Source organism: Periplaneta americana, chromosome 3 (assembly GCF_040183065.1).
Source record: "Periplaneta americana isolate PAMFEO1 chromosome 3, P.americana_PAMFEO1_priV1, whole genome shotgun sequence".
Lineage (NCBI taxonomy): Eukaryota > Metazoa > Arthropoda > Insecta > Blattodea > Blattidae > Periplaneta > Periplaneta americana.
Window position 1 is genome coordinate 9,363,367 of NC_091119.1, and position 27,953 is coordinate 9,391,319.

The window sequence follows — 27,953 nt, forward strand, 5'->3', positions numbered from 1 at the left end:
TAGTTGCTAGCCGCTTGGAGCGCTGTGAGTACTAGGAACAATAGACTGTGTCACTGCCATCGTGATCTAATACAGGCCGTAAGGCAAGCCATGTGACTCGCTTAACCCAATCACGAAGGGCGGCGTTTCAACCATATAAATTAATTGGAATGCATAAAGAGTAACATATATTTCTCTAAAATGTAGTGTAATTGCATTAATAAAATTTAAAACAATGATTAGGGGACACTTCAGACATAATTCCTTGCGAGTTAGTGTGTAATATTATTTCTGGTGTGAAAATTACGTTGTTCGTATGTGTGATACCTGCCTTTATTTCGATTAAATATTGCGAAATTTTTGTACATTCATTTATGCTCGATTCAATAATTTTCAGTTGCACCTCACGAATATTTAGATATGTTGAAATTATAGGTTATGTTTACTGTACCAGTTGCCCCCTTCTGTCTAATTTTAGTGGTCTCCAATGCCCTGCCACTACATAAGTACGGTATGTTATAGGTTATGTTTACTATATTTAACTTATATTCCTATATTCGCAATTATACATTATAATTAAACATAATGTCATGTATGACACCCGTCACATTCTATTTGTCTGTATTTTAATACTACAATTGAGTACCGTACTGTATTTATCTACTACCTAAGAGACGAAGTAACACAATCGTAAGTACACTAATTTCATAGGAGTGGTATAATACAATAATTTGAATAATAATATGGGACAAGGAGACGTTTGTAGTACTATAAATTGTAAGAAAAATAGGTTAGAGCTGATTATACAATTTTATTTATACCACTCAGAAGGCCTTAATTAAGGATATGCTAATTTTACATAAAATCTTTTATTTATCAGTATAATTTTATAGTCATCTTCTAAGATTTTATTTTATAATTGGTAATCAATGGTGCTTAATTATTACACTTTATTTTATAACAATATTCATATTTAATTAATTATATTTGTTTGCTATTAATTTCTGGATCCTCGTGGTCATCCTTAATTAATGCCGGATGAGTTTTTTTCTCTCTCTCTCTCTCTTCCGAAAGATCCAGGAAGATGAGTTTACAGAATATAACATATATATATTTTATGAAAATAATATATAAACCTTATGTATTTCATATTTCGATAGTGGACGGAAGGTGCTAACTTTTTGGTAAAAGAACACTATATCGAAAGTACAATACATTTTATTGTCTGCTAGGGAAAGAGTCTGTGATGAGGCGATAGTAGCGATCCTGGTGGTGAGCAACTATCTATTGATGCATATTTCAAATGTTTACGTTTGCATATTTAGTAAGTATTAAGCTTCATGACTGTATATAGTAGATGGTGATAACTGATATTACAATAATGTTTAAAACGTTGCACAGAAGCTACTAACAATGTCAGTGTTCAAAGTTAACGTGTTATTCTACATTATATTTACATTATTTCATTTCCAAAGCATTTTCAGATTTCATAACCCCAATTGCTGATGAGATATCCATGTTTGTTTAGTGAACAAGTCATCAATCAAGCAAGGATTTTCGTTGACTAGCTACTACGGACTTGATTGCTATGCACTACGTAGCTTTGGATCATAACTTCTGACGTCACATCCGGCTATTTAGTCAACAATCTAATTCACTTCAGCTGAAAATATAGCTTTGAGACACGGCCTCTACTTCTTTCATGTTCATTTATTTGCTAACGCTCTCTATATGGTTAATACATATTATGGAAATGCCTGATTGTAAAGGATAGTCCTAGTCCTTGACTTATAGAGACATTTCTAAGACTGTAAGAAATTAGCCTTGGACTTAGAACAAATCTGAAAATAATTTCAAGATTTAGGAATGTGTGATGAGAAGTTGAATAATGTATTAAATTTCTTGATATGACTTTTGTTTTGGTTATTTAATTTTACGTTTTATAAATATCGTTTAGGTGAGCGGACATACCTTTCTGTTAGCATAGTCCGGAAACTTCCCTCGTAGCTGCTCCAAGCTTTCTTCACCTCCTGCATTCCCATCGTCGGGATGCTGTGTTGCACTGCTGCCAACATTGTTGTTATCCTCATTGCCAGTGCTGGAACTGGAGTCTAGAGCCCCTTTCGACATCAGGAGCTCAAACTCAGAGGGATGGCTCTCGCGGATGTGTTCCAGGGCTTCCTGCCGCTCTGCGTAGCTACCTTCGCACAGATGGCATTTGAATGGCAGATCAGCCGAGGATACGGCCCCGCCCATACTTGCTATGTGAGATTCTGCAGCTGACGCAGTCGAGGAAAAAGACTTCGATCCTGTCACTGCAATGTCTGCCACACTGCTACAGATGAAGAAAGAAAATCATTGTGATTACTTGCAACATTAAAGCTTATTGCTATAGGCTACAGGTATACATTTTTGAGTAATAGATAATCATGTTCTTTTTTTTTTAAGTTGGTCATTTAACGACGCTGTATCAACTACGAGGTTATTTAGCGTCGATGAGATTGGTGATAGCGAGATGAGGCCTAGGATTCGCCATAGATTACCTGGCATTCAGTTTACGGTTGGGGAAAACCTCGGAAAAAACCCAACCAGGTAATCAGCCCAAGCAGGGATTGAACCCTCGCCCGAGCGCAACTTCAGACCAGCAGGCAAGCACCTTAACTGACTGAGCCACGCTGGTGGCTAATCATGTTCTCTGTACAGAAGAGATAAAAAAAAAAAGCAGGGAAGCAAATCGCTCGATTTAAATGGTCCTTGAACTGAAAGGGAACATTCTGGTATAATGAATGCTTTATCCCCAGAGAGTTGAGTATGATTGGATTCATATTCTTCCAATTAATCATTAGCTCTATCAACTGACTCAACTCAGCTCATATAGTTTGATTCCTTAAGTGAAATTTTCTAGTGCAATATCTTTGAATTCCAGCAAATAGCTTCTTCTTCTTCTTCACTATAAAGGATTAGGCTTGCAGCCTCTTCCGTCTTCACTTCAGCCAGCTTTTTCTTGGTCTTCCCACTTCTCGTCTTCCATCAGGTTTATATTTTAGTAAATGTTTTACTATTCTGCCATTTTCCGTTCTTCCAATAAGTTGTATCCATTGTTGTTTGTTTTCTTGTATAAGATCATTAATGGAAAATATGTTCAGTTCTGTTCTCACATCTTCATTTCGTATTTCATCCAGTAATGTGCAACCTTTTACCTTTCTTAAAAATTTCATCTCTGCAGTTTGCATCTGCTGTTGTTCTGTCTTGGTTAAAGTCCATGATTCGCTGCAATAGGTTAGAAGAGATGTGGCCATTACTTCATAAAACTTCAGCTTTGTTTCTTGTCTTGTTTTATTTTTTAATGTTCGCTGAATTGTATCACACAACATTTGGAATTTATTAAGTTTGTTATCTACATCTTTTTCTCGTTCGTAACTTATATCACAGCCTAAGAAGTTAAAATGAGATATTTGTTCAATTATATTGTTATTTATAATGATCTTAGAATGTATTGGATATCTTCCTCTACAGGCCTTAACTTTAGTTTTCTTGTAAGATATTTTAAAATTATAATTCTCATATAATAGGTTTAAGTGCTGTATTGCAAACAGCAATACTCTCAATTGAGGTGGTCAGAAGCAAAGGGGTGTAAGTGCACTTACGTTATTTTTCATAAAATAAGATTAAAAGTTATTAAACAATCGTAAATTCCGTGAAGTTTTAATTTTAAATGTTAATGTACGATATAGTTAAAAGATATATTTCTTTACCATTGAAATTTTAAACGCTTTAGTTTACCCTGGATGCACTTAAATAATTTTTTTAGTCATGTCACTTACACCTCTTTGCTTCTAACTGCCTCAATTTAATTCTGCTATTTTATATTAATCTTCTACATCTTGAAGAGCATCTTCCATCCAACATCAGTAAAAATGCAGTTATATTGTCAGACTCCAAAGCAGCTATTCTATCAATAGTCTCTAAACACACACCTTCATCTCAAACAGCAGAAATAACTAAAATGCCCTCTCAATTAATATCACTCAATAAAAGAATTGTATTCCAGTGGATACCATCCCATTGTGGAATCCTGGGAAACGAGAATGCGGATGCCTTAGCAAAGAAGGGCAGCACTGCTACTTACAGACCTGTTACTAAATCTACGTATTACTCTGTGAAGAGATTTATTAAATCTACATACCGGTACTTAGACTTCAACAAACAAAATTTGATAATACAATCTCACGGGAAAAAATGGAACACTCTGCATCATAATCCACAGTTAATTCCCGATTTACCACGCAAATCGTCTGTAGCTGCATTTAGATTGGCAATAGGCCATGATTGTTTGGCCAAGCACCTGCATAAAATTGGACTTTATCAATCCCCTAATTGCCCATTGTGCAATTCAAATCAAGAAATGATTCGGAACACCTCAAAATCTGTGCTTCAGTGGCTGACCATGAAAATGTCTTTGAAAAATACTGGAGTGCAAGAGGTCAAGTGACTTTATTGTCAAATGTCTGGCATTAGAAAACAACAACAACATATTAATCTTCTACATCTTAAAGAGCAAGAAAGAAAGAAAAAATAAAGAAAGCGAGCAAGCAAGCAAGAAAGAAAAATACCTTGGCAAAGAAGTCCGTTGCAGATCAGCAGGCGTAGATGAAAGGTTGTAGCCACTTCGCTCGTCTTTCTCCTGTTGTCTCAGAACTCCATGTTCCAACCTTGAGGATGGCTGTGTGGTCCCCCGGTCGTCACCAGCATCTTCACTGCCACTGCCATGACTTTCATCTCCTCCATACCGACTCTCAGGGCGACTGCTACCAGCTGTACTCAAATTGCAACCCTCATCCCCAGATGGCACACTCCTGAAACAAGCAACATTGTAACCATTAATTATTATACCGGCATGTAATACTGAAAATAATCACTCTAAGTTGTGAAAGTAAAAATATAAAAGTCCTGATTTCTGGAACTAAAAACACGATGTCTTTGGAATTACAAGTTATTCTTTTTTTAACCCTTAAGCAGTTGCGCCTAACTTTGTAACATTAAGAGTAGTGTGGAGTGTTCCTGACACCCAAATATAATGGGTTCTAATGGGCTATTTTTTTAGTGAACAATTAAATTATTATTATTATTATTATTATTATTATTATTACTTACTTACAAATGGCTTTTAAGGAACCCGAAGGTTCATTGCCACACTCACATAAGCCTGCCAGCGGTCCCTATTCTGTGCAAGATTAATCCAGTCTCTATCATCATATCCCACCTCCCTCAAATCCATTTTAATATTATCATCCCATCTACGTCTCGGCCTCCCTAAAGGTCTTTTTCCCTCCGGTCTCCCAACTAATACTCTATATGCATTTCTGGATTCGCCCATACGTGCTACATGCCCTGCCCATCTCAAACGTCTGGATTTAATGTTCCTAATTATGTCAGGTGTAGAATACAATGCGTGCAGTTCTGTGTTGTGTAACTTTCTCCATTCTCCTGTAACTTCATCCCGCTTAGCCCCAAATATTTTCCTAAGCACCTTATTCTCAAACACCCTTAACCTATGTTCCTCTCTGAGAGTGAGAGTCCAAGTTTCACAACCATACAGAAGAACCGGTAATATAACTGTTTTATAAATTCTATCTTTCAGATTTTTGGACAGCAGACTAGATGATAAGAGCTTCTCAACCGAATAATAACAGGCATTTCCCATATTTATTCTGCGTTTAATTTCCTCCCGAGTGTCATTTATATTTGTTACTGTTGCTCCCAGGTATTTGAATCTTTCCACCTCTTCGAAGGATAAATTTCCAATTTTTATATTTCCATTTCGTACAATATTCTGGTCACGAGACATAATCATATACTTAGTCTTTTCGGGATTTACTTCCAAACCTCTCGCTTTATTATTATTATTATTATTATTATTATTATTATTATTATTAAAATATCACTCTTTTTTATTTATACAACTGTATGAAATACATTAATACCTATCACAATGTTATAATTAATGTACAGTAATGGTAATATTTCAATATTGGCTCACATGTAATATTCGAATGTCTATTCACTCCTAATCATAATTTATTTTTCATCTTCCTTTCCAGACCACTTTCTAAATTTTTTGTGCACAGTCACTACTTAACATCCATTGTTATTATGTATTACACAAATATGATCAGTTTAGTCACTGCCACTATTTACAATAGGAGCGTGGAGTTTGGCGTCTGATTTCAAACATATTTACGGTTATGGTTGCCTTGCCAATTCAAAGAAAGGTACTGAAAGTTTCAGAAGTACAGGCTTACTCAATATGTAGTTAACAGCTCCGTATATGCGACTGGGTTGTTGACAACACCCTGCATGACTGCTAAAGAGTTAATTGTCTTTTCTATAGAATTAAAAAAATCGATGAAAGGCTAGGTGTGAAGAAACCCTCCACTAGGAAGAAAATTATTTTACCATACTGGTTTTCAATTTCTTTGCACAAATATAACGAATAATGCTTCTGTTTTGTACTTTTCAAAAGGCTAAACACTTCACTTGAAATGACTTGTTTGAAAGAAATAGATTATTAATAAAAATTAATCACAACATTTAAAATTTGAAGGTTAAGTTATCAGTTATATTGATCATTTAATATTTCTATTGGTAGCTACGGTTAAGTTTTTTGCATACAATGAAGCATTATAAAACGAGGTGCGTGAAATATACTTTATGATTGATTTGAGGAATGATTCCAGTCGTAATCCATTCAGGTTTTGTATTACGCTTATTTTTACTCTGTTTTTAAGACCATTCAACAAATACAGTACTAATTAAGATTTTAAACTACAAAAGAGAATAATTTTAACTATAAAGCAAGTTTATGAAACTACCAGCAGTAAAAAAAAAAAAAAAAAATACGTACATACATTATGTCTATCGAATATGTAGGCTACATTTATTAACTTCAGTATTTTATAAAAACAAATTTGAATCAGTTTACAACAAATTCAGCAGCCCATTCGTATGATATAAGAAAAAAAGAAAATCATTTTATTATCCCATGTAATACGAGTTTATGCAAGGAAAGTTCCAATGTGTTATTATCCAATCAACTATCTAAAATGAACATCTCCATTATATAAGTTTCAAAATTCTTTATAACTTTCTCTTTAAATATTTTTATAGTGTAGATGAAATCCTCGAGAACTACCATGTGTAACTCTGTCAATTAAATTGAATTGTAAATTTTTTTGTGTTATTATAATTAATTAGTTGAAATTTAGACTAATTTTGATTTGTTTTGTGTGTACCATTATCACTGAATGTAATAATGATGATGATGTAAATAAATTAAGGTGCTGCAGATATTAGGGACGAACTCAACAAAAAATCTCGAAACTTGTATTTTGCGAATTTGCTTCTAATATTCACAATGCCTCAATTGCATTTAAGGGAGTAGATACAGCTTAACGCACTGAAAAATTGACCATATTCAACATTTTTTCCTTCATCCACATGGGTTACACAAAACTGCAAATTAATACACTGAAAAACCTACCGTTGTTTAATACATTAAGACTATTTTCTAAATTTTAACATGCATATTAAATTATTTAATTATTCAAAATGACAGCTACTTGTTATGTCGGAATGAAGTGTTTCCCTCTTAACTCATCCGATTTTTAACTTTTTTTTTTTGAAGCTTAAGGACAACTCTACAAAATTGACCACCATCAGGTTTCTAACTAAATGGATAATATTTTAAATTATGTAACAGATTTTCAAGATACTTTAGCCCATAAATAATTATTTCTAGGCAAAATATTTTACTGAGGGGCATGATTATGGCCAAATTTGTAGATCATATGTGTGTTAACATGCAAAAAAAAAAAGAACCCATACAATTCTGATCAGTAGTTTCAGAATAAGGAGGAAAACGGATTTGGAAAATGTAGTTTCCGGAAAATGAGCATACTTACAGCTGCACGAACATAGTGCAGTCTTCCATTTAAATTCTTAACTTTAAAACTAATGCAGATATTAAAATAAACTTTGCACCAAAATGAACTTAAATATTTAGTGCATATTTTTTAAAATATTTTGAAAAAATGGTTTTTTGAAGGTGTTAAACTGTACTTATCCCCTTATTAACTGTCATAAATTTATATACTGTATATACGATCTAGTCCTTTACACTCGACAAAATATAGACAATTACTCATTAATAGCCAATATACGTGATCATGAAATTAGAAATAGTGAACAAATTAATATCCCATACTGTAAATTACATAAAACTAGTACAAATTTTTCTGTCATGGGGATCAATAGCGATCAGGGTTTAGGCCATTTGGCCTGTTCCGTCTCAGATGAAAAGCTGGTCTCTCCATCAGTAGTTCTGTTTCCTTACTATGAAGCTCTCTTACATTCCATGCTGCTATTTTCAAATCCGTTTGCTAGTTCGGGTCGTCTTGTTTCTCCTGAGAATGACGAGTAAGTAAAATCTCCTCAGAATGGGTTACCAACCCATCGCTGAGAAAGTTCAGTGGTGGGAATGCCACCTTAAGGCCTCTGAACCTGCCTGTTTTCTGTTTGGGTATGCTCCCATAGCCAGGGGGATCCAGTTTGTGAGTGCTGGACATTCGCTCTCACCCTCTCCCGTTTGCTATAACCTTGAGGTTACATTGCCCAGGGATCACGACAAGGACGTGGGAGTAGGATTTGCTGGTAGAGCTGTCTGATGGTTTGACACAGTATTTATAGAGCACATCTACCTGGCATCACTAGCTCCCCTGTGGCCATGCCAGCTTTGATCCCCTCATGGGGATGAAATTATATAATAAGCTTCCCAGTCAATATTATAAGTTACCAACCAATAGTTTCAAAGCTAGATTTTATAATTGGCTTTTAATTAATCCTTTCTACTCTGTAGATGAGTTTCTTAACATAAATTCACACGAAATTGTTTTTTAATAAATAAAGCTATTTACATTTAGTTACAATTATTACATTAAGAGTGAAGTGTTTTCATTAATTTTAGAGTTTCAAAATGTTTTGTGTTTTCATTCTAATTGAACTTTACTGTTTTCAATTATATGTGTATTTTCAAATGTATGTTTTTTTGAGACGAAGCCTATCACTGTATGTTTAATGGCTTAATAAATTGAATTGAATTGAATTATCACAATAACAGACAAGCATATAATACACATATGCCCTAGACAGTATGCTCTGGGGCTAACACACAGCATTGTGAAGGAAATAGCCATTAGTGCCCTCAAAGGATTGGTTCAGATACTGAGAAATCATTTGTATGGGATTGATAATGGAAATTTCAAGTTATCTTAACCGATGGCTGTTGATTGGTTTCGATATCAATGCCAATAAATCCGTACTATTATTTTTCTCGCGGTATATGGCATTCATATCATTCTAACCTATCTGATGATATTTTTTTCCTCCTTTCTTAACTGTAAATGAGCACAAACGCTAATTTGGTGTAAATTTTTCTGGCATTTTGTATATTCGATTCCCTAACCGTTTCAAATTACATCATTTTACCTTTTAGGTGTGTTTCCAAATTATATGTAATACACTTTGTCAAATCTGGCAACCTTTTCATAAGGGAAGCTAAATTTATATTATACAGAGTGTATCTAAATTGGTGTCAAATATTTCGGGGACATGTTCTTAACATCAAAACAATTTAAAAAGTTAACAAGAACATGGGTCTGAAAACCATTCATTAGGGAGTTATTAAAGGATTTGTCCCTTCATTGACCGCTGATTGTTTGATGGTTTTTTGTTTGTTTGTATTTTGTAGAGCAAAGAAATCAGAAGAAAATGTATTCTGTGAGTGAACAGAACGAAATAATTTGCATCATTTAATTGATGATGCGCTTCTGGACGTCATCCAACGAATGTGTTTTAACACGATGCTGCTCCAGCTCATTTCAGCCTGATAGTTCGTAATTTTTTTAATGATCGATTTTCCCAAAGATGTATTGGTCGAAGGGGATTCATTGCATGGCCTGCTCGATCGCCTGATTTGAATCCAATGGATTTCTTCGTCTGGGGACATTAAAGTCCCTGGTTTATGCGACTTCAGTACTTAATGTTGATATTCTGAGAGCGTATCCAAACTGGATTTCACGAAATACGAAACACTCCAGGAATTTTCAACAGAGTATGCCAGAGCATGTAACGCAGGTTTAGGGGACACATCGAAGCAGGAGGAAGCCACCCCGAGCAATTTTTGTAACATTAAATTTTGTCTTGTAACTCTGAAATAAATTATTTTGAGACCAATGTTCATATGAACTTTTTGTAATGTTTTGATGTTAGGAACATGTCCCCGAAATATTTGACACCAATTTAGATACACCCTGTATAACCCACGACTGTAGCTTTGACTGCGCACCTTAGCAATTGCATAAATAACATCCCTTGCCTGGTTGATAATTTCAATAGGTATTTACCTGGACACGACGTGCTGGGAGGCAGAGCCAGGACTTGCAGGGCTGTGCTTGGTCTGCACGTGCTTCTTGAGGTTGCTCTGCGTGGAGAAGGTGGAGCTGGGGCAGTAGTTGCACTTGTACGGTCTCTCAGGAACGTTCCTCATGGTGTAGTTGGCAGAGCTGGACCCGGGGGAAGTATCCGAGCTCGATGAGGAGCTGCTACCTTGAGTTGTGGATGCTGCGGTCTGGCCGCCATGTTTGCGGAGCAGATGGCGGTCACAGTTGGACTTGGTGGTGAAGAGCAAGGGACAGTGAGGGCACTTGTAAGGTTTCTGCCCGGTGTGTGTCAAGACGTGTCTCCGCAGGGACGAAGACCAGGGGAACTTCCTCAAGCAGTATGGACATGACACTCGATTTGGAGCAAGTGAATAGGCGCTTTTCTTCTTCTCAGCTCCCGCGTTGGTAGTTGTGGTTGTGCTCTGTTCACATTCTGATCTGAGGAATAAATTTAGAAACTTATGAGAATGAGATTCATTAGCTCATATTAGACATGTGATAATTTTACTCTTAAAAAGACGATTGCAGTATGTCTATTTCCTCGTGGCTTCTTCCTGGCAAGCTATGCAAGCGTACCGAAGAGCCATAAGAAAGAATTGAGTCGTTCAGAGTAGAAGTGGTGTAAGTAAAAAATGTGTAATGAGGGTTAAAGTAAACATTCTGTAAAATACAGCGCAAAGTAGCAAATAATATTCAATTTATTTAAACTATTAATAGTCAGTGGATAGCAAAAGGGCCATATTAATTGCTACTTTGTGCTGTATTTTTACAGAATTTTTACTTTAAACCTCATTACCCAATTTTGACTTACACCACTTTTGCTCTGAACGGCTCAATTGTACTGTACTTAACTTGTGTAAATATCTGTAAACAACTGCAAAATAAGTGAGTGTTACTTTGCACAAAATACAATTTCATTAAACAATTTGGGTATACAGATAAATAAACAAGTAAATAGACAATAGATAAGTAAATAAGTACATAGATAAATAAACTGATAGGTAAACAAACGAAAGAACAAACGAAGAAACAAACAAACAAAAACAAACACACAAAGAAACAAACAAATATAGATAGATAGATAGATAGATAGATAGATAGATAGATAGATAGATAGATAGATAGATAGATAGATAGACTAGAAAGTTGATTTTGTGGACTACAAGCTGAAGTTTGGATATTTAAGATCTTTTAGACTACAAGCTGAAGTTTGGATATTTAAGATCTTTTAGACTACAAGCTGAAGTTTGGATATTTAAGATCTTTTAGACTACAAGCTGAAGTTTGGATATTTAAGATCTTTTAGACTACAAGCTGAAGTTTGGATATTTAAGATCTTTTAGACTACAATATGAAGTTTGGATATTTAAGATCTTTTAGACTACAAGCCGAGGTTTGGAGACATCAGTGAGTGAATATCTAAGATCTTGTGAACTACAAGCCGAGGTTTGAAGACATCAGTCTGTGTTTTGATATCTAAGATCTTGCTTTTGATCACTATTTGGATTTCACAACTTTCAAGATTATGTATAAAAACAGTCCAATCCATTCTGATTGTCATCACAAACTTTCTCATAATATATCAGGAATTTACAACAAGACAAGACATATTAAAAAAAATTAACTCATCAGAAAAATATGTGTGATTTTATGTTTCAATCTTGTAGTAATTTAATTTAATTTAATTTAGTAACATTAGGCCTATAATAATAATAATAATAATAATAATAATAATAATAATAATAATAATACGAAGAACAACAATAGCAGCAGAAACAAGAACTGTAACAGTAATGTAGTTATCGTACTGTGGAGCTGACAGGTGTCCCCGGATGTCAGGTAAAAAGTCTGGTAACCATATTTTAGGAGACCTTGAAGATGGTGAACAAGGTGACAAAATGAGTACGGTATTCATGAGGAAAAGAGAACTATCGAAGAAAACAAAGCAAGGACAAAATAAGAGATAAGTTAAGTAGAGACAAATATTTCAAATTTAACTGTGTCATTCACGCTATCATTAATTGCCAAGATAGAATTCAATAAGGAAAAACCTTTACTATTGCCAAATATCTTGTGTGCTGGTATTTTATAATAGTCCCTCCAGCAATAAAAATGCATATATTTAAAGCTCATAAAAACACAAAATTACTTATGACGTAGGTACTAATATTATACAAATAAATTCGCGATTTCAGAATTTGAGATTAGTTCAGAATCTTGTATTTTAAACTATCGTATTTATTTATTTCCTTGTTTGTCCATAAAAGAGTTAAAAACCATAATACTTGTCAAAGAAAGAAAGAAAAAAAAAACAATAATTAAAATAGATAAAATTACAATAAATTAGCACCAATGTAAACCCACACGTATTTCATTTAAATTGTAGGGATAGAGGTTTGTTAAAATTCTTTTGATAATATCTTTTAAAATAACTTAAATCATTCATATTTTTAATTTCATTATATTTTTAAGCCATAGTTTTGTTGAAACTTGTCAATCGATGTGCTGTAATATTAAAATTATCCTTAAAATGAGTGTTGTAATAATGAAAATACTATTTCGATAAAAATATTTCTTATTACAATGTATTAATTCCATAAGCTTAAAAATATATAAAGCATAAACTGTTAAAATATTAAAACTCTTAAAATATTCCCTACATGATGTACGATTATCAACACCTGCCATGCGCCTCACAACATGCTTCTGAGTAGGCTAATAAAAAAATCACTCATCTTCTGGCTTGACCACCAGAAGCATGTGTCATATGATAATCTCGATTCTACTTCGGCATAATAGGAGGACTGAATTGTTCTACGACAAAGACAAGATCTCAAATTTCTAATTTGGTAACAGACAATATTCATTTTCTGAATTAGGTGTGAACAATGTAATTTTCAAATGTTTGTCAAATATCAGGTAAAGAAATTTAGTTGAATGTTATGCAATCACTTTTAACTAACGCCAACTTGAAGAATGGGACATAAATTTCACAAGTAAAATGCTTGATTACAAAAGAAATCATCTTGTACTTCCATTCTTAGATGTGAAAATGTAGTAAACGAACATGTCATATATAAAATAAACATATTTTATGCCACTCTATTATTAATTATACATGATCGATTACAAGAGAAAATGAAGCCAGATAATTAATATTTTGACTATGTTCTCAGTATTTGTCAGAGAGACAAAGACTAAACCACTAAAATATATAATTTTCTAAAGGAAAATAAAGTTACCAGTATTGCATGTTTGTGTTTATTAAGAATAAATAAACATAGCGAGATTTTCTCTTTCATTTTATTATTTATAAGATAAATATTAAAATGACTCTTCTTCATCTTCTTCTAAGTTAGCATAAGGATTACATTAGACTGTAAAATAAATGTTAAATTTCTGTGTTAATGATATTCGCCTATTTTTAAAAAGGGCCAAGTATGCAAGTATTCTGTACAGGTTCATAGCAGAACAAAATTACATTTGTATCTTTCTTGTGCATCCACAAAACTGTGAAGTACCGGTAGTTAGTTAACAAACATCCCTTATTAAAGGATTGACTCAAGGACAAAGTTTTATAAACAATTAGATTTAGTAAATGTAAAATGTTTGGTTTACAAGCTAAAATCGAAGAACAAAATGTAACACTGAGGCAGTATGCACGTTGTTTCTACGTATTACAATGGCATCACATAACATTTAAGATCAATAATCTCTAGATTCAATTCATCTGAGAGATGACAGTTTTATCTCGCAGTTTGTAGTTGTGAAGAGGTAATCGAAATGAGAAAGATAACCCTTAGTGTTTATCTCGGAAATTAACAATTGCGCTTGCAGAGCAATTTTCAGCTCATTGATCCCTGATACTACATTAGAAGACTTATTGCAACAATTACAGTACATGCTTAGTGCAGAGAGAGAAAGATTGAAATCTAAGAGATATCGTTTGAGGTTAGGAAACTGTCTTAAGCATTAGTTGAGGAATAAGATGGCAATTTGAAGTTGTGAAATCCAGTCTGTGTAGTTTCTATACTTCAAACATAAATGTAGGTATTTTGCGAATCTAACAAACAGCTCTGTCTAACATTTAATTAACTACAGAAGAAAATAAAATGTATAGATATTAATAATTATCTGCTACATTCTTGTCTTCATATAACATCACAGTCTACTATATACAGTCACGAAGCTTGAGTTTTGAGGGTGCTAGAAACAATAGACTGTGACGGTTCTGTTTTGCATTGCCTGTAATGAGGCGATATTAGCGATCCTAGTGGTGAGCAACTATCTAGTGTTTGCATATTTACTACGTATTGAGCTTCGCGACTGTATATACTAGACTGTGATAACATGTTGTTTAGTCTACTGTTCGAAGACAGGTCTGAACCACACAAGTAATACAAAAAGGCACCACTTATGAGGCAACTAGGCCAGGAGATAATGGGGTAGGGTGGCCAGTTCCTTTCCCCCTATATAGCATGATTAATAATAATTCTGATCATTTTTTCATATAAGATATTTTAAAATTATAGTGTGCTTCCTGTCTTATTGACAATGTTTCAAAACAAATATTTGTAAATCTATTACGTAAATACAATATCAAGAATTATGCAACTTATCGAAGAACAAGCAATATGCCTACTTTGGAAGGAGGAAGAAGTAAAATAAAGTCAGTAGCTTTTAAATGCATCATTGTTAAGGTTACTAATGTCCCCATTTCCTGGGGACAGTCCCCAAATTTTTATTTTTGTTCCCAAATAAAATTCGTCCCCAGAATGTGCCCGAATTTAATCATTTATCCCTAGTTATCCTCGGATTTTCAGTGTTAATTATTCTAATTTTACGAAAATGTTGTTGAATATCTCAGTGAATGGAGTATTCATTCACAAGATATGATAATTATGGAATGTATATTGCTGCAAAGTCCTCCAGAAAGAGAAAAATTTGAAGAAACAGTCGATTATTTTTCTTCAAATGTAAATCACGTGACCTGATTGAAATACCAGTAATTTATTTGATGAAATATCTTGCTTGAAGAAATATGTGACTTCTGAGAAAATTGTGAAGTGAAACAAATAAAATGCTAATATTTGCTCAAAATGGAGTCAATTTTTTAATTTTTCTCTGAGAAAATGATTTCGTGTGTACAACTTCCGAATTTGATTAAACCATCTGTGTCTTCCTAGAAGTAATGCTTCAATGAAGAATGTTTTTTCTTCGGTGAACACGATGTGCAAAAAATCTGAGTTTGGAAAATGTTCGAGTCATGTTTACTATCAACCAACTCAAACATGACATATTGGGAATTTGCTGCAAAACTGTGGATCCAGAGAATAACTGGTTAAAAAAATTAACTTTACTGAAAATATCAGTGGTTTAAGTAATAGTTGAGAAGAATGAATATTTTTAGTGTGTAAATAAAATAATTCGGATGACGTGAATATGTTAGGAGAAAATAAATCCATAAACGATTAGGGACAATATGGGAATTTTACTTGAAGCAAGTAAAGAGATAGGTTTGGAAGTAAATCCCGAAAAGACAAAAGTATATGATTATGTCTCGTGACCATAATATTGACCGAAATGGAAATATAAAAATTGGAAATTTATCCTTTGAAGAGTTGGAAAAGTTCAAATACCTGGGAGCAACAGTAACAAATATAAATGATATTCGGGAGGAAATTAAACACAGAATAAATATGGGAACGAGCTTTGGGATGCCCCCTGAAAAGATAGACGGAGACTGTAACAGGCCACTAGGGCTAATAATTGCAAGCTAATAATTGCAAGGACGATGATGATGATGATAAGTATGGGAAATGCCTGTTATTATTTAGTTGAGAAGCTTTTATCATCCAGTCTGCTCTCAAAAAATCTTAAAGTTAGAATTTATAAAAAAGTTATATTACCGGTTGTTCTGTATGGTTGTGGAACTTGGACTCTCACCTTGAGAGAAGAACATAGATTAAGGGTGTTTGAGAATAATGTACTTAGGAAATATTTGGGGCTAACAGGGATGAAGTTACAGGAGAATGGAGAAAGTTACATAACACAGAACTGCACGCATTGTATTCTTCACCTGACATAATTAGGAACATTAAATCCAGACGTTTGATATGGACAGGGCATGTAGCACGTATGGGCGAATCCAGAAATGCATATAGAGTGTTAGTTGGGAGGTCGGAGGGAAAAAGACCTTTGGGGAGGCCGAGACGTAGATGGGAAGATATTATTAAAATGGATTTGAGGGAGGTGGGATATGATGATAGAGACTGGATTAATCTTGCTCAGGATAGGGACCAATGGCGAGCTTATGTGAGAGTGACAATGAACCTCTGGGTTCCTTAAAAGCCAGTAAGTAAGTAAATAAAATAATTGTTTAAAATGTGTAAAACCAATATAAATGAATGGAAAACAAAAATAAATATTAAAAATAGTTTTTTTCATGTCTCAATATCTCATAGAATTGGAATATATCAGTCCCATAACTGCCCATTGTGCAACTCAAACCAAGAAATGGATTCGGAACATCTCAAAATCTGTGCTTCAGTGGCTGACCATGACAATAGCTTTGAAAAATATTGGAGTGCAAGAGGTAAAATGACTTTATTGTCAAATGCCTGGCATTAGAAAACAACAACAACAACATATCTGTCCCCGGAAACCATGAAAAAAAATCTGGTAACCTCATCATTGTGCATGTACAGTATCTGACAAACAGAATTCTTACTTGTTTTCGTCACTCCCCGAATTGTTGCCTTCGCTGTTGCTGCCTGCCACCAGACCCTCTTCCTCTTCCTCGCTGCCCTCCAGAGCATCTTCTCCATCCTGGGTGCCTCGGAAGTAACGCTGGAAAGCCTGCGTTTGGGTTGTCGCGTTGTCCAGTAACCTTGAGACACTGGCAAGGTCCACATCCTTCACACTGCTGTTGACTATGATTCTGCTGCCACTCTCACTAAATTTCTCTTTGGTTTCATCCTTGAGCTGCTTTTCCTCCGACACCTCCTCCTCAACATCCTTCTCCTCATCTATCACCAACTCGTCGTCATCGTCATTGTCCTCCTCAACATCTTTCCTAGCCTCTTCTCGGCCCTGAGTCTCCCTCCTCTCAGTCTCCTCCACCCCCTCTGCAAGCGGGGCCGGATGGTTCAGTTTTGATTTCAATTGCTGAGCAATAGCCTGCTTAACCTCCTCCGATATCAACGTCTTATTATAATTATTATTATTAGTTACTATACTAGAATTATCTTTGGTTTTGTGGACGCTTTCTGCCAATGCTGACTCGATGGAAAGCTCGTCCTTGATCTTTGGTGCCATAATCTGATGCTGAGCATCACCGTCTCCTCTTCCACAGCTCAAATTGTCGCGGAGCAAGTGTGAGATCTGATAATCATTTGGTGGTTCTGGAACGTTGATGACAGTCGGTAAGTGTCGTGCCATCAAGTGGTTCTTGGGTTGAGTACTGGGAGTGTCTCCTTCAGCCTTACGGGATACATCCTGGTGGTTTGGAATGTTGAGACTTGCAGACAGGCTGGTGGGGATAGGATGACTCTTCCTCCCTGGCCCAGAGTTCCCCACATTGCTCCTCTGCCTTTGAGTCCAGTACTGAGGGTGCTGTTGCTTGATATGGCGCTCCATATTGGAACGCAGAGTGAAACGGGCCGAGCAATGCTCACAAGCAAACGGACGCTCTGTCCTGTACCTCCTCTGCTTCTGTTTGGGCATCAGGACTCCGTTCTTGATAACCATTTTCACTGAAGAATTATCCCGTTCTCTCACAGGCTTCGGTGCCACCGCTACCTTCACTAGTGGCGGTGTTTTGCTGATGCCACTCCCAGATGCAGACTTTTCGAGATCTTTGGGTGTCAGCACTTGCGGCTGTCTGACATCTTCTGTTTTTACATCATTGTAGCCCATCTTGACGTCAGATTTACCTCTTGAAAAGTCTGAGAATGCCTGCTGGTGGAATGCCTGTAACCTCTCTGCTGCTGAAGCCATCACCACAGAATCAAACAATGTTCCACCCGAGAGTTGCAAATTGTTGATCAGTTCTTTCTGAAGTCGAGATCTGAATTCTTCCATGTTGGAACTCTGCAGCAGGGTGGGTGTGTGGGGTATAAAATAAGGAAGGGCAAAGGGCGGTTGAGACTGGTGGAAAGGGAAGCCATTGCTGTTAAGGTACAAATGGTTCAGCTGTGGATTGCCGTAGAATCCTGGAGTTGCAGAGTTTATATCCAGCTTTGGTAATGTCGAAGCTGTGTTAGGACTAGGACTGTGCTGATGGGGTGACATGGTGGTGCCCCTGCTTGCTGTCAGCATTTGCTGAGCCAAGGAGCCATGTGGGTGGCCACTAACTCCGTCGCCCTTGAGACTCTGCTCTGACTTGATAAATATCGGGCCAGGAGATCTCCTATTGTTATTGAACTCATTGGCTTGAGACTTTGTAGACAAGTCTTGCGGTTCCAAGTCATCTGACTGTTTGTTTGGCGTGCCTGTGTAATTCTTCGTGTACGAATCTCTTTTCTTGCTCAAATCTAATGCATCCATACTGAGATCTAGCGGAGAATCCACATCTCTTGCTGGAGACTGGTAGGAATGTCGCAATGTCATTTCCAATGTTTCCTTGACTGGCAATCTTTGGCTTTCATTTATAGGTATCTTAGGAAAAGTGTTATTGTTATTTTTGGTTAAGTTGACTAGGGCTTCGATGCTTGATATGTTTTCATTGGTTTGGGTTTCGTTATCTATATCACCTTCTTGGGTGCTGTCTTGACCTCCAGTATCGTCTTCCCTCACACCGATTGTCATTGTTGCAGCTTCTTGCGTTTTTTCCCATGGACGAACTTGTTTCAAAACTGTAAAGCGATGATCAACAATGTTTTGATGTGGTGAATGTGTCCGCCTGGATTCGTGTTTTAATTCCTCGTATTGTTGTAATGCCAGCAATTTATCATCGGGTGAATAATTTCTTTTGTGATCATCTAACGAATGTTGGTAGTTTGAGGAATGTTCAGAAGAATTCAGATCTTCAAGTGAAGCTGAACGCTGACTGCTGAAAACCAAAGACTTCTTTACTTCATCTCGTGGTTGTAGCTTTGTTTGAAGATCTGGATCATTTGTGGGATCTTCTGAAGGATGATAAATAATCGATTTCTTCACTTCCTCCCTAGACAATTTGGAATGCCTGTTCCTTAGATGCCTTTCACAATTTGCTTTAGTTGTGAAGGCGTAGTTACACAGAGCACACTCGTAAGGACGGTCTCCATTATGAGTCCTCATATGACGGACCAAAGTTGCCTTGTCAGGGTTTGTGTAAGGACACATGTTACAGCGAAACAGACCAGCGCTGGCTGAGAGATGGGATCGGTTGTGGCCTTTCAGAGCTCTGAGATTTGGAAACACGGCAGTACAAAGCCTGCATGGGAATTCTCCCTTGAGTTTCATACGCCTGAATTCAGCTGCAAAGCAATCCTGTTGTTCTTCTTCACCAGCTCCTGAGTCAAGTATACTTCCCCTCACTCCACAGTCAGGAGACATCATATTGACTTGTGGTGGTGACTTGGATAGGTCTTGGATTAATCCACCAGCGGACGTCACAGAGATGATACTTTGGATGTCAGCAAGATCCTTCCCACTCTCCCTGGCACTGCTCTCTTTCTCTCCATTTAAGGGATTAAAATACAAAGAATTCTCAAACATGTCATCTCTCCGTGGTCGGTAATGTTCAGATGAAATAGAAGGAGATGAAGGAATTGATTTATTTTGCAGATCGAGACCTGCAAAGAAGTCCTCTCTCTTGCGCTCTTCAATCTCTTCTTCTGACTCGCCTGTAGTATCAGAACTCCTCCCAGCTGTGGAAATTCTCCTGCGATTGTTACTGAGATCTGTAGGTCCATCAGAATTTGCTGCATCATCGTCGCAAGATCGACCGTGGCCGTCTTTCTGATGGATGTTCAAGGCAGTGGCACAAGGAAAGGCTCTCCCACACTTATCGCACTGGAATTTGATGGCACTGGATGGTTTATGCAGACTTTTCTCGCAGAGCGCAACAGCAATTTGGGGGAATTTATGGCTTGAGAAATCCACGAACGTGAGATCAGGAAATCCGTGCACGGCATACCTACTCTGTTGCTGCTGGGGACCGGATTTGGTGCCCTTATTCGCTCTGTCGCTCTTGTCGTGCTGAATCATGTGAAGGTTCAGAGCTCGGTGGCTCTTGAACGACATGTCGCAGACATTGCAACGGATCTGGTGGTCCGGGTGGTTTTCCTCCATGTGTGTCTCCAGAACGTTCAGAGACGGGAAGTCCTCTCTGTCACATACAGGACAGTGGAGAGACTGCTCAGGGGAGCTCCCAGAAGAGTCGTGCTGGTTGCCCTTCATTCTTCTCCTACTCGCAGTTTCTCCACTTTCAGCACCATCGGAAGGAAACAGCTCTGGTAACTTGCGTTTATTTCCGTTTTCACTGCTGTTTGGCGACTGGTAGGGGAGTGGTGACGATGATGGTTTGTTGTTGTTGGTTTCTGTTGGGGAAGGCGTGTGGTTGCCAACACGTCGTTTCTTAGCGGCGCTGTTGCCAGGAGGGGGTGAAGACAGGGGGCTCTTCTTGCTGTTGAAGGACCCGCCGCTGTCGGTGCTGCCATCGCTCTCGTAGTTGTTGCTGCTCTCCGACTTGGACGCGGGGCTGTTGTGGGTGCGCATATGGCGATGCATGTTGCCGTTGGTGGTGAAGGCGACACCGCAGATGCGGCACTTGAAAGGTCGCTCGCCCGAGTGCACGAGAACATGGCGATCGAGCGAGCTGGACGAACTGAGCGCCTTGGAGCAGATCTTGCAGGTGAAGGTCTTGAGGCAGGCAACTGCCTCGTCAGCGCTGTCATTGTTGTGCGATCGAATATGCAGCGTGAAGTCGTGCTGCGTGCTCAGGGCGGCGTTGCAGATCGGGCACAGGTACTTCATCTCGGACTCCCCGCAGCTTTCCTCGGCATCACTGCTGCCAACCTCGTAGCCCTCGGTTCGAGTCCTGGTTTCGTTGTTCTCTTGAGATTCGTTGTTTCCTTTGACTGCGTCAACTTCGTTGCTTCGGCCTTTGTCTTCGTTACTGCTGCTCTTTTCTTTGACAGCGTCTTCATTCGTTGTGTTACATTCATTACTTTCTTCTACTTCTTCGTTGATAGTCTTCGTTGTCGGGGGAATGTTTTCGTAGTTCTCGGCGTCTGTTCGAGATGCTTCGTGGTGAATCTCTGCACCACAATTGGCATTGGTAATGGAATCCATCGGTGAATCTGTCAAAAAAAAAAAAAATGAGTTGAACTCGTGACTACGTGTATACACATTGGAACAGGCTGTAATTGAAGGGCTTGGTGGAAGAAGAGCCTATCCCACGATTTTAAACTTCTGAGAGAAAATACTCTTCCTTCATCAAGAAGGCAAGCAGTGAGTTATGCCCTCTTCTTCAGTGACGAAAGTAAAGGCTCATTCACAATGAAAATTAAACATAACGTAAGCGTTAATTTAAGAATGTAAACGTTACGGTAAAATCAAGAAATCATACCATCATTCACGATGGGAACATGAACATAACAGCACACATACTTGGTAACCATGGAAACATAACAACGACGCCATTTCCTCATATTCTGTCGTATACTTCAGCGCTCCACGATTGTGTTCTGTTTGCAAATCACGTAAGCATAAGCATGAAAGTTTGGAGTTTGCAAACTTTCATGTTAACGTCTTACAGTAATGTTTATGTCAATGCTTATGTGAATCATTGTGAATGATCCCATTTGGTAGCCTGGACGCAAACTTGTGTGTTTATGTTACGGTTATGTTTAATTTTCATTGTGAATGGGCCTTAACAAGGTTAAGCATATAAAAAAACTCGTGAACGTACACACTAGATGGTGCCTGGTATATAAAAAAAAATGATGCAAAAGTGTGATAGGCCCTTCTTGCACCAAACCCTTCAATTTTATAAGGGAATTGTGTCACACTTCAAGCAGTTGAAATAGGATACATTTGTTTACTGGAATTTTGGTTCGCATTCAAGCCTACCAAAACTACTATAAAACTACTGATGCAGTTATATCTCCAGTCCAAAATATTTTATTAAGGTTTACTATGGGAATATTTATTTATTTACTTATTATTTATTTATTTATTTATTTATTTAATCTGGTAGAGATAAGGGCACAAGGTTTTCTCTTCCACACTACCAGAAGTGAAATATATATTGAAACAATAAAACGTAGTAATATTAATATTAATACTTAAATATCATCATACACATTAAGGAGCTTAAGCTGTATACTGCATAATAAAACATAACATAAATTCAAACAAATACTTCCGTCTTTGACGGTCTTAGTAATCAATTTTCCTTAACAAAACCTATTTACATTTCAATTTATAAAATCATATATTTGTAAAGGGCAAGGGTCCAAGAGACCTGGTACTTTTAATAAAAACATCTTTAAAAAAACCCCCGCATAATAAAATATTTACTAAAAATGATGCATAATTAAGTAATTACAATTTATATCCTAATTCCAATATATAATAAATAAGTCTAAATGACAAATTCTCTTTTTTTCTCTCTCTCTCTCCCTGTTATTTATACTCGCTTTAACATCTCTGGTCATATCGCGAGTTAATCTTTGGTTGAAATCCGAAGGCATGTGTTGAAACTGGTTCTATTGTTGTGAACTAGATGGCGACTGTATATGTATTACCGATTTGTTATGAATATGATTTCGGTGATGAATGAGGCCGGTGATATTCAGGGATGTTGTGGCCCGAATTTACTGGGATTTGCCTTACAGTTGAGGGAAAACCCTGAAAAACCTCAACCAGGAAATTCAACCCGATCGGAAATCGAACCCGGGCCCTCTGCGTAAGAGGCCAACATGCTGACTCCTACACCACAGAGGTGGTCCAAATTCTTTTCTATATAAAAAACATAATATTTATTTTTGTTTTCATTATTAGTTTATAATGTCCGTTTGGTTTGATTTTGAAACCAATTAATACGGACATATTAAATAATAATAATAATAATAATAATAATAATAATAATAATAATAATAATAATAATGGACAATGCTTCTGACTCCATAATTCATATTTTCTCTGGTGTCTACATATGCTGTTGCTTCATTAAAAATTATAATTAAGTATGGCGTAAATAAATATTTGTATATTATGACGAAATATCTTTCCCCCTCCCCCCGTTTTTATTGATACGTAGAAAGACATCGATATGCAATAATTTAAAATCGATTCATACACCATCAATTATTTATAAATAATTTTCGTGATAATGTATGAATATGGATGCTACTGAGAACCTTCCCATATCGTTCAATAGGGGAAATGAATTACTGAATGCGACCCATTCGGAAACAGCTGAGTAGGAAGAATGCGTTACTTATCTGTATCATAATCTAACATCCTCTGAACAAACACTGCTTGCAGCTTACGCCCAATCTCTTTCGAAGTTCATCGACTGATACCAGTATAATACCTGCACCTATATGCCAAATTTTGTTGATATTCTGAACATTCGAAGTTGGCCTAGTATCAGTTAAATTTGTTAAAGAACTCTTTGAATGTACTCAACTGGGAAGCTTATCTGTTTTCGTGGACAGTAAAAGCTGCCGATTTTTATTCTGATACAGGAGAAAATAAAAAAGGAAATCAACACTTACTTCCAAATGACGTCACAATGAAAGATAAATTTCTTAACATTTAGACGGCATTGTGACTTTTACTGGTTAGGAAAAGAGGTAACTTACTCAATTAAATTTATAAAATGTCATTTTGTATAGATGCTGTCTATAGTAGAGAAGTTCCTTTATTTTGTAATTAAGAATGTAATTATATTAATAGAGTTAAGATATGAAAATTAAGTAAGTGGTTCCGATTTCTATAAAGACAGAATCAACATTATAATTCCCTTATGCGATTTGTTTTTCATGGAAGTACACGTTTGCAACAGCCCTGATATAAAAAAAGGAACAACTGGATAATACCCACGGCAGAGCAATGTCGATAGTCGACGTTGCTCGCTGGCCACTAGTCACCAGGCCGTACCGAGCCGTGCCAAACAAAACACAATCGAAATGGTGGTAGTAAAATTCGCGACTATATTCTTAAATAATTCACTGCATTAGTCAAGTGCAAGACTTCTGGCTTCTGTTGCATTCAAACAATTATAAAATACGATAATTTGGTCCAGGGAGCATCCGTTTTTGATGCAAAGATAATTTGTTTGGCTTGTTTCTTAAATAAAATTACGAAATGGCGTTCCTGTGCTTAACATTTTATATATATATATATATATATATATATATATATATATATATATATATATATATATATATAAAAAAAAGAAATATAGCAAAACTGTTTTGTCTCGAGACTCTCATCTAAGTCACGTAATAGGTCACGTAATCTACTTCAATATATTTGCGCAAATATATCTTGTAGCTAACAGTGGTGCTATCTCTCAGTAATGTTCAGAACGAAGGAGGTAGAGAGAGAAAAGAAACAAATTTCTCCCTCCAACGACGCCACACACAACGTCGTGTTCTTATGTTGGCAAGATTGTGTATTTACTTAAATTTGGTGCTAAACGTAACGGCACGGTTCAAAGATACCGTGGGAATTCTCCAGTTTAACGAAAAAAAAAATATTTCTAGCATGTCTCATATCTTTGTATGACGATTTTTCTTGGACTATTGTACAGATTACGTTTATATTTGATATCTTACGAGCCAATCAAACCGAGAATGATGCACAGAAACAATATTTAATAAAAATGTAACTTATAAAGCAAAATGTCTATTTAATCGAAATAAATATTAGGCCCTAGATAATTTTTTGTAAAACATAAGATGAAGTGTTAATTCAAATCATGTTTCGAAAATGTTTTTTTTCAGAGACATTAAATGTGATTATTGGATTTTAATAACAATTTGATAAGTGGCAAAATAACATTAAAATCTATTCTACTATATAAATACTGTAGCTATTTTAAGTGAATTTATGTAAAAATTATTTACAATGCATTTAGGAATAAAGTGATGTATATTTTTGGGATTAAGAAGTACTTGTGCCAAGTAGAAAATGAACATTTGTTTTCGTTTACGTGCAAATACGCAGTAACAATTTTATTTCTGTACTATATCTTTTGAATAACAGCTTAAGAATATGAATTTTAAATAAGTCCTGCAGTTATGGTTATGATTAACAAAATAAGCTAAACAGCCATATTTTATATATATATATATATATATATATATATATATATATATATATATATATATATATATATATATATGTTGTTTTATTTAACGACGCTCGCAACTGCAGAGGTTATAAATATAAATATACATATATATATATATATGAGAGAGAGAGGAAAATGATTTCCATTTAGTGAGCAGAACGGTTTCAAAATGGAACAAAACATAATGACGATGATAGAAAACATTTATTAATGCAATTATTAATAGGACACACAGTAATATTTCTAAGCTCACATAAATTCATCGTAAATTAAACGTATGATTCATGTTACCTGTTTTATATCTTGTTACACCAACTCTACTGTTACTACAAGCGCTTGTAAAACAAAATTGATGAGGAATTGTCAGATTTTGCATTGGGAAATAAACTCACAAATTAAGAAGCGAGATAATGATCCTCATGCGATTAAATTCGATGACAACCAATATTTTACATTTTTCTTTACGTCACATTTCTCGTGAAACCTCTAAGAAAAACCTCAAACACGCAACCAAGAAAAAGGACATTCATAAATACACTTCTAAAGATAATGATCCCGCAAGATGATTCAGCTCGGATACATCATCTGTCGTCAACAAACTTTCCTAACCCACGAAGGCCTTGGAAGCGTTTCCATGCCAACGGCTGCAGGATGTGTCGATGGAGGAGGAAGCTGCGTTCGAGAAACGCTTAAAATAAAGTCCCTTATCTTCAGTTCAGCCCTCAAGTGTCTTTCCATCCCGTTGATTGCGGTTTGTTACACCTCAACTTCCTAATTATCGTGTGTACGTCATCAAGTTTTATTAACACCGATAGGAAGCTGAGCACAGAGGAACGAGGGAAGTCCAATGTGTCTCATGAACAACAGGGAAGACAAATGAGGAGCGTCACCCATCCGTAGGCCTACTACTAATACATCCCATCAAAAGAAACAGATCCTCTGAGATTTGTTATGATTAAGTACCTATGACAGATTTCTGCGATTTATATTACAGATTCAATATTTTAAAGTCAAAACCAACCAACCATAAGCAAAACCAACCAAAACTAATCAACCATAAGCAAAATCAACCAACCAAAACTAATCAACCATAAGTAAAATCAACCAACCAAAACTAATAAAAAATAAGTAAAATCAACCAACCAAAACTAATCAACCATAAGTAAAATCAAGCAACCAACAATCCAAAACCAACAACCATAAGCAAAATCAACCAACCAAAACTAATCTAACATAAGTAAAATCAACCAACCAAAACTAATCAAACATAAACTAATCAACCATAAGCAAAATCAACCAACCAAAACTAATCAAACATAAGTAAAATCAAGCAACCAACAATCCAAAACCAACAACCATAAGCAAAATTAACCAACCAAAACTAATTAACCATAAGCAAAATCAATCAACCAAAACTAATCAACCATAAGTAAAATCAAGCAACCAACAATCCAAAACCAACCATAAGTAAAATCAACCAACCAAAACGAATCAACCATAAGCAAAATCAACCAACCAAAACGAATCAACCACAAGCAAAATCAACCAACCAAAACTAATCAAACATAAGTAAAATCAACCAACCAAAACTAATCAACCATAAGTAAAATCAAGCAACCAACAATCCAAAACCAACCATAAGTAAAATCAACCAACCAAAACGAATCAACCATAAGCAAAATCAACCAACCAAAACGAATCAACCACAAGCAAAATCAACCAACCAAAACTAATCAAACATAAGTAAAATCAACCAACCAAAACTAATCAACCATAAGCAAAATCAACCAACCAAAACTAATAAAAAATAAGCAAAATCAACCAACCAAAACTAATAAAAAATAAGTAAAATCAACCAACCAAGCAACCAACAATCCAAAACTAACCAACCATAAGTAAAATCAATCAACCAAAACTAATCAACCATAAGTAAAATCAATCAACCAACAATCCAAAACCAACCAACCATAAGTAAAATCAACCAACCAAAACTAATCAACCATAAGTAAAACAAACAACCAACATTTAAAACTAATCAACCATAAGCAAAATCAACCAACCAAAGCTAATCAAACAAGTAAAATCACCCAACCAAGCAACCAACAATCCAAAACTAACCAACCACAAGTAAAATCAATCAACCAAAACTAATCAACTATAAGTAAAATCAAGCAACCAACAATCAA

The 27,953-nt window shown here is 35.9% G+C and overlaps 1 protein-coding gene across 2 annotated transcripts in view; it reads right to left on the reverse strand.

Moving 5' to 3' along the window:
* The window catches only part of LOC138695786 (ras-responsive element-binding protein 1-like), a 333,822-nt gene that overhangs the window by 5,945 nt on the left and 299,924 nt on the right, over nt 1–27,953 (reverse strand). For both annotated transcript variants that reach the window (XM_069819983.1, XM_069819984.1), the window contains exons 3-6: nt 17,206–21,760; nt 10,440–10,913; nt 4,593–4,835; nt 1,951–2,314 (exon numbers count right to left, since the gene is read on the reverse strand). In XM_069819983.1, the coding sequence (XP_069676084.1) occupies nt 1,951–2,314; nt 4,593–4,835; nt 10,440–10,913; nt 17,206–21,760 (5,636 nt within the window). The remainder of the gene's footprint in view (nt 1–1,950; nt 2,315–4,592; nt 4,836–10,439; nt 10,914–17,205; nt 21,761–27,953) is intronic.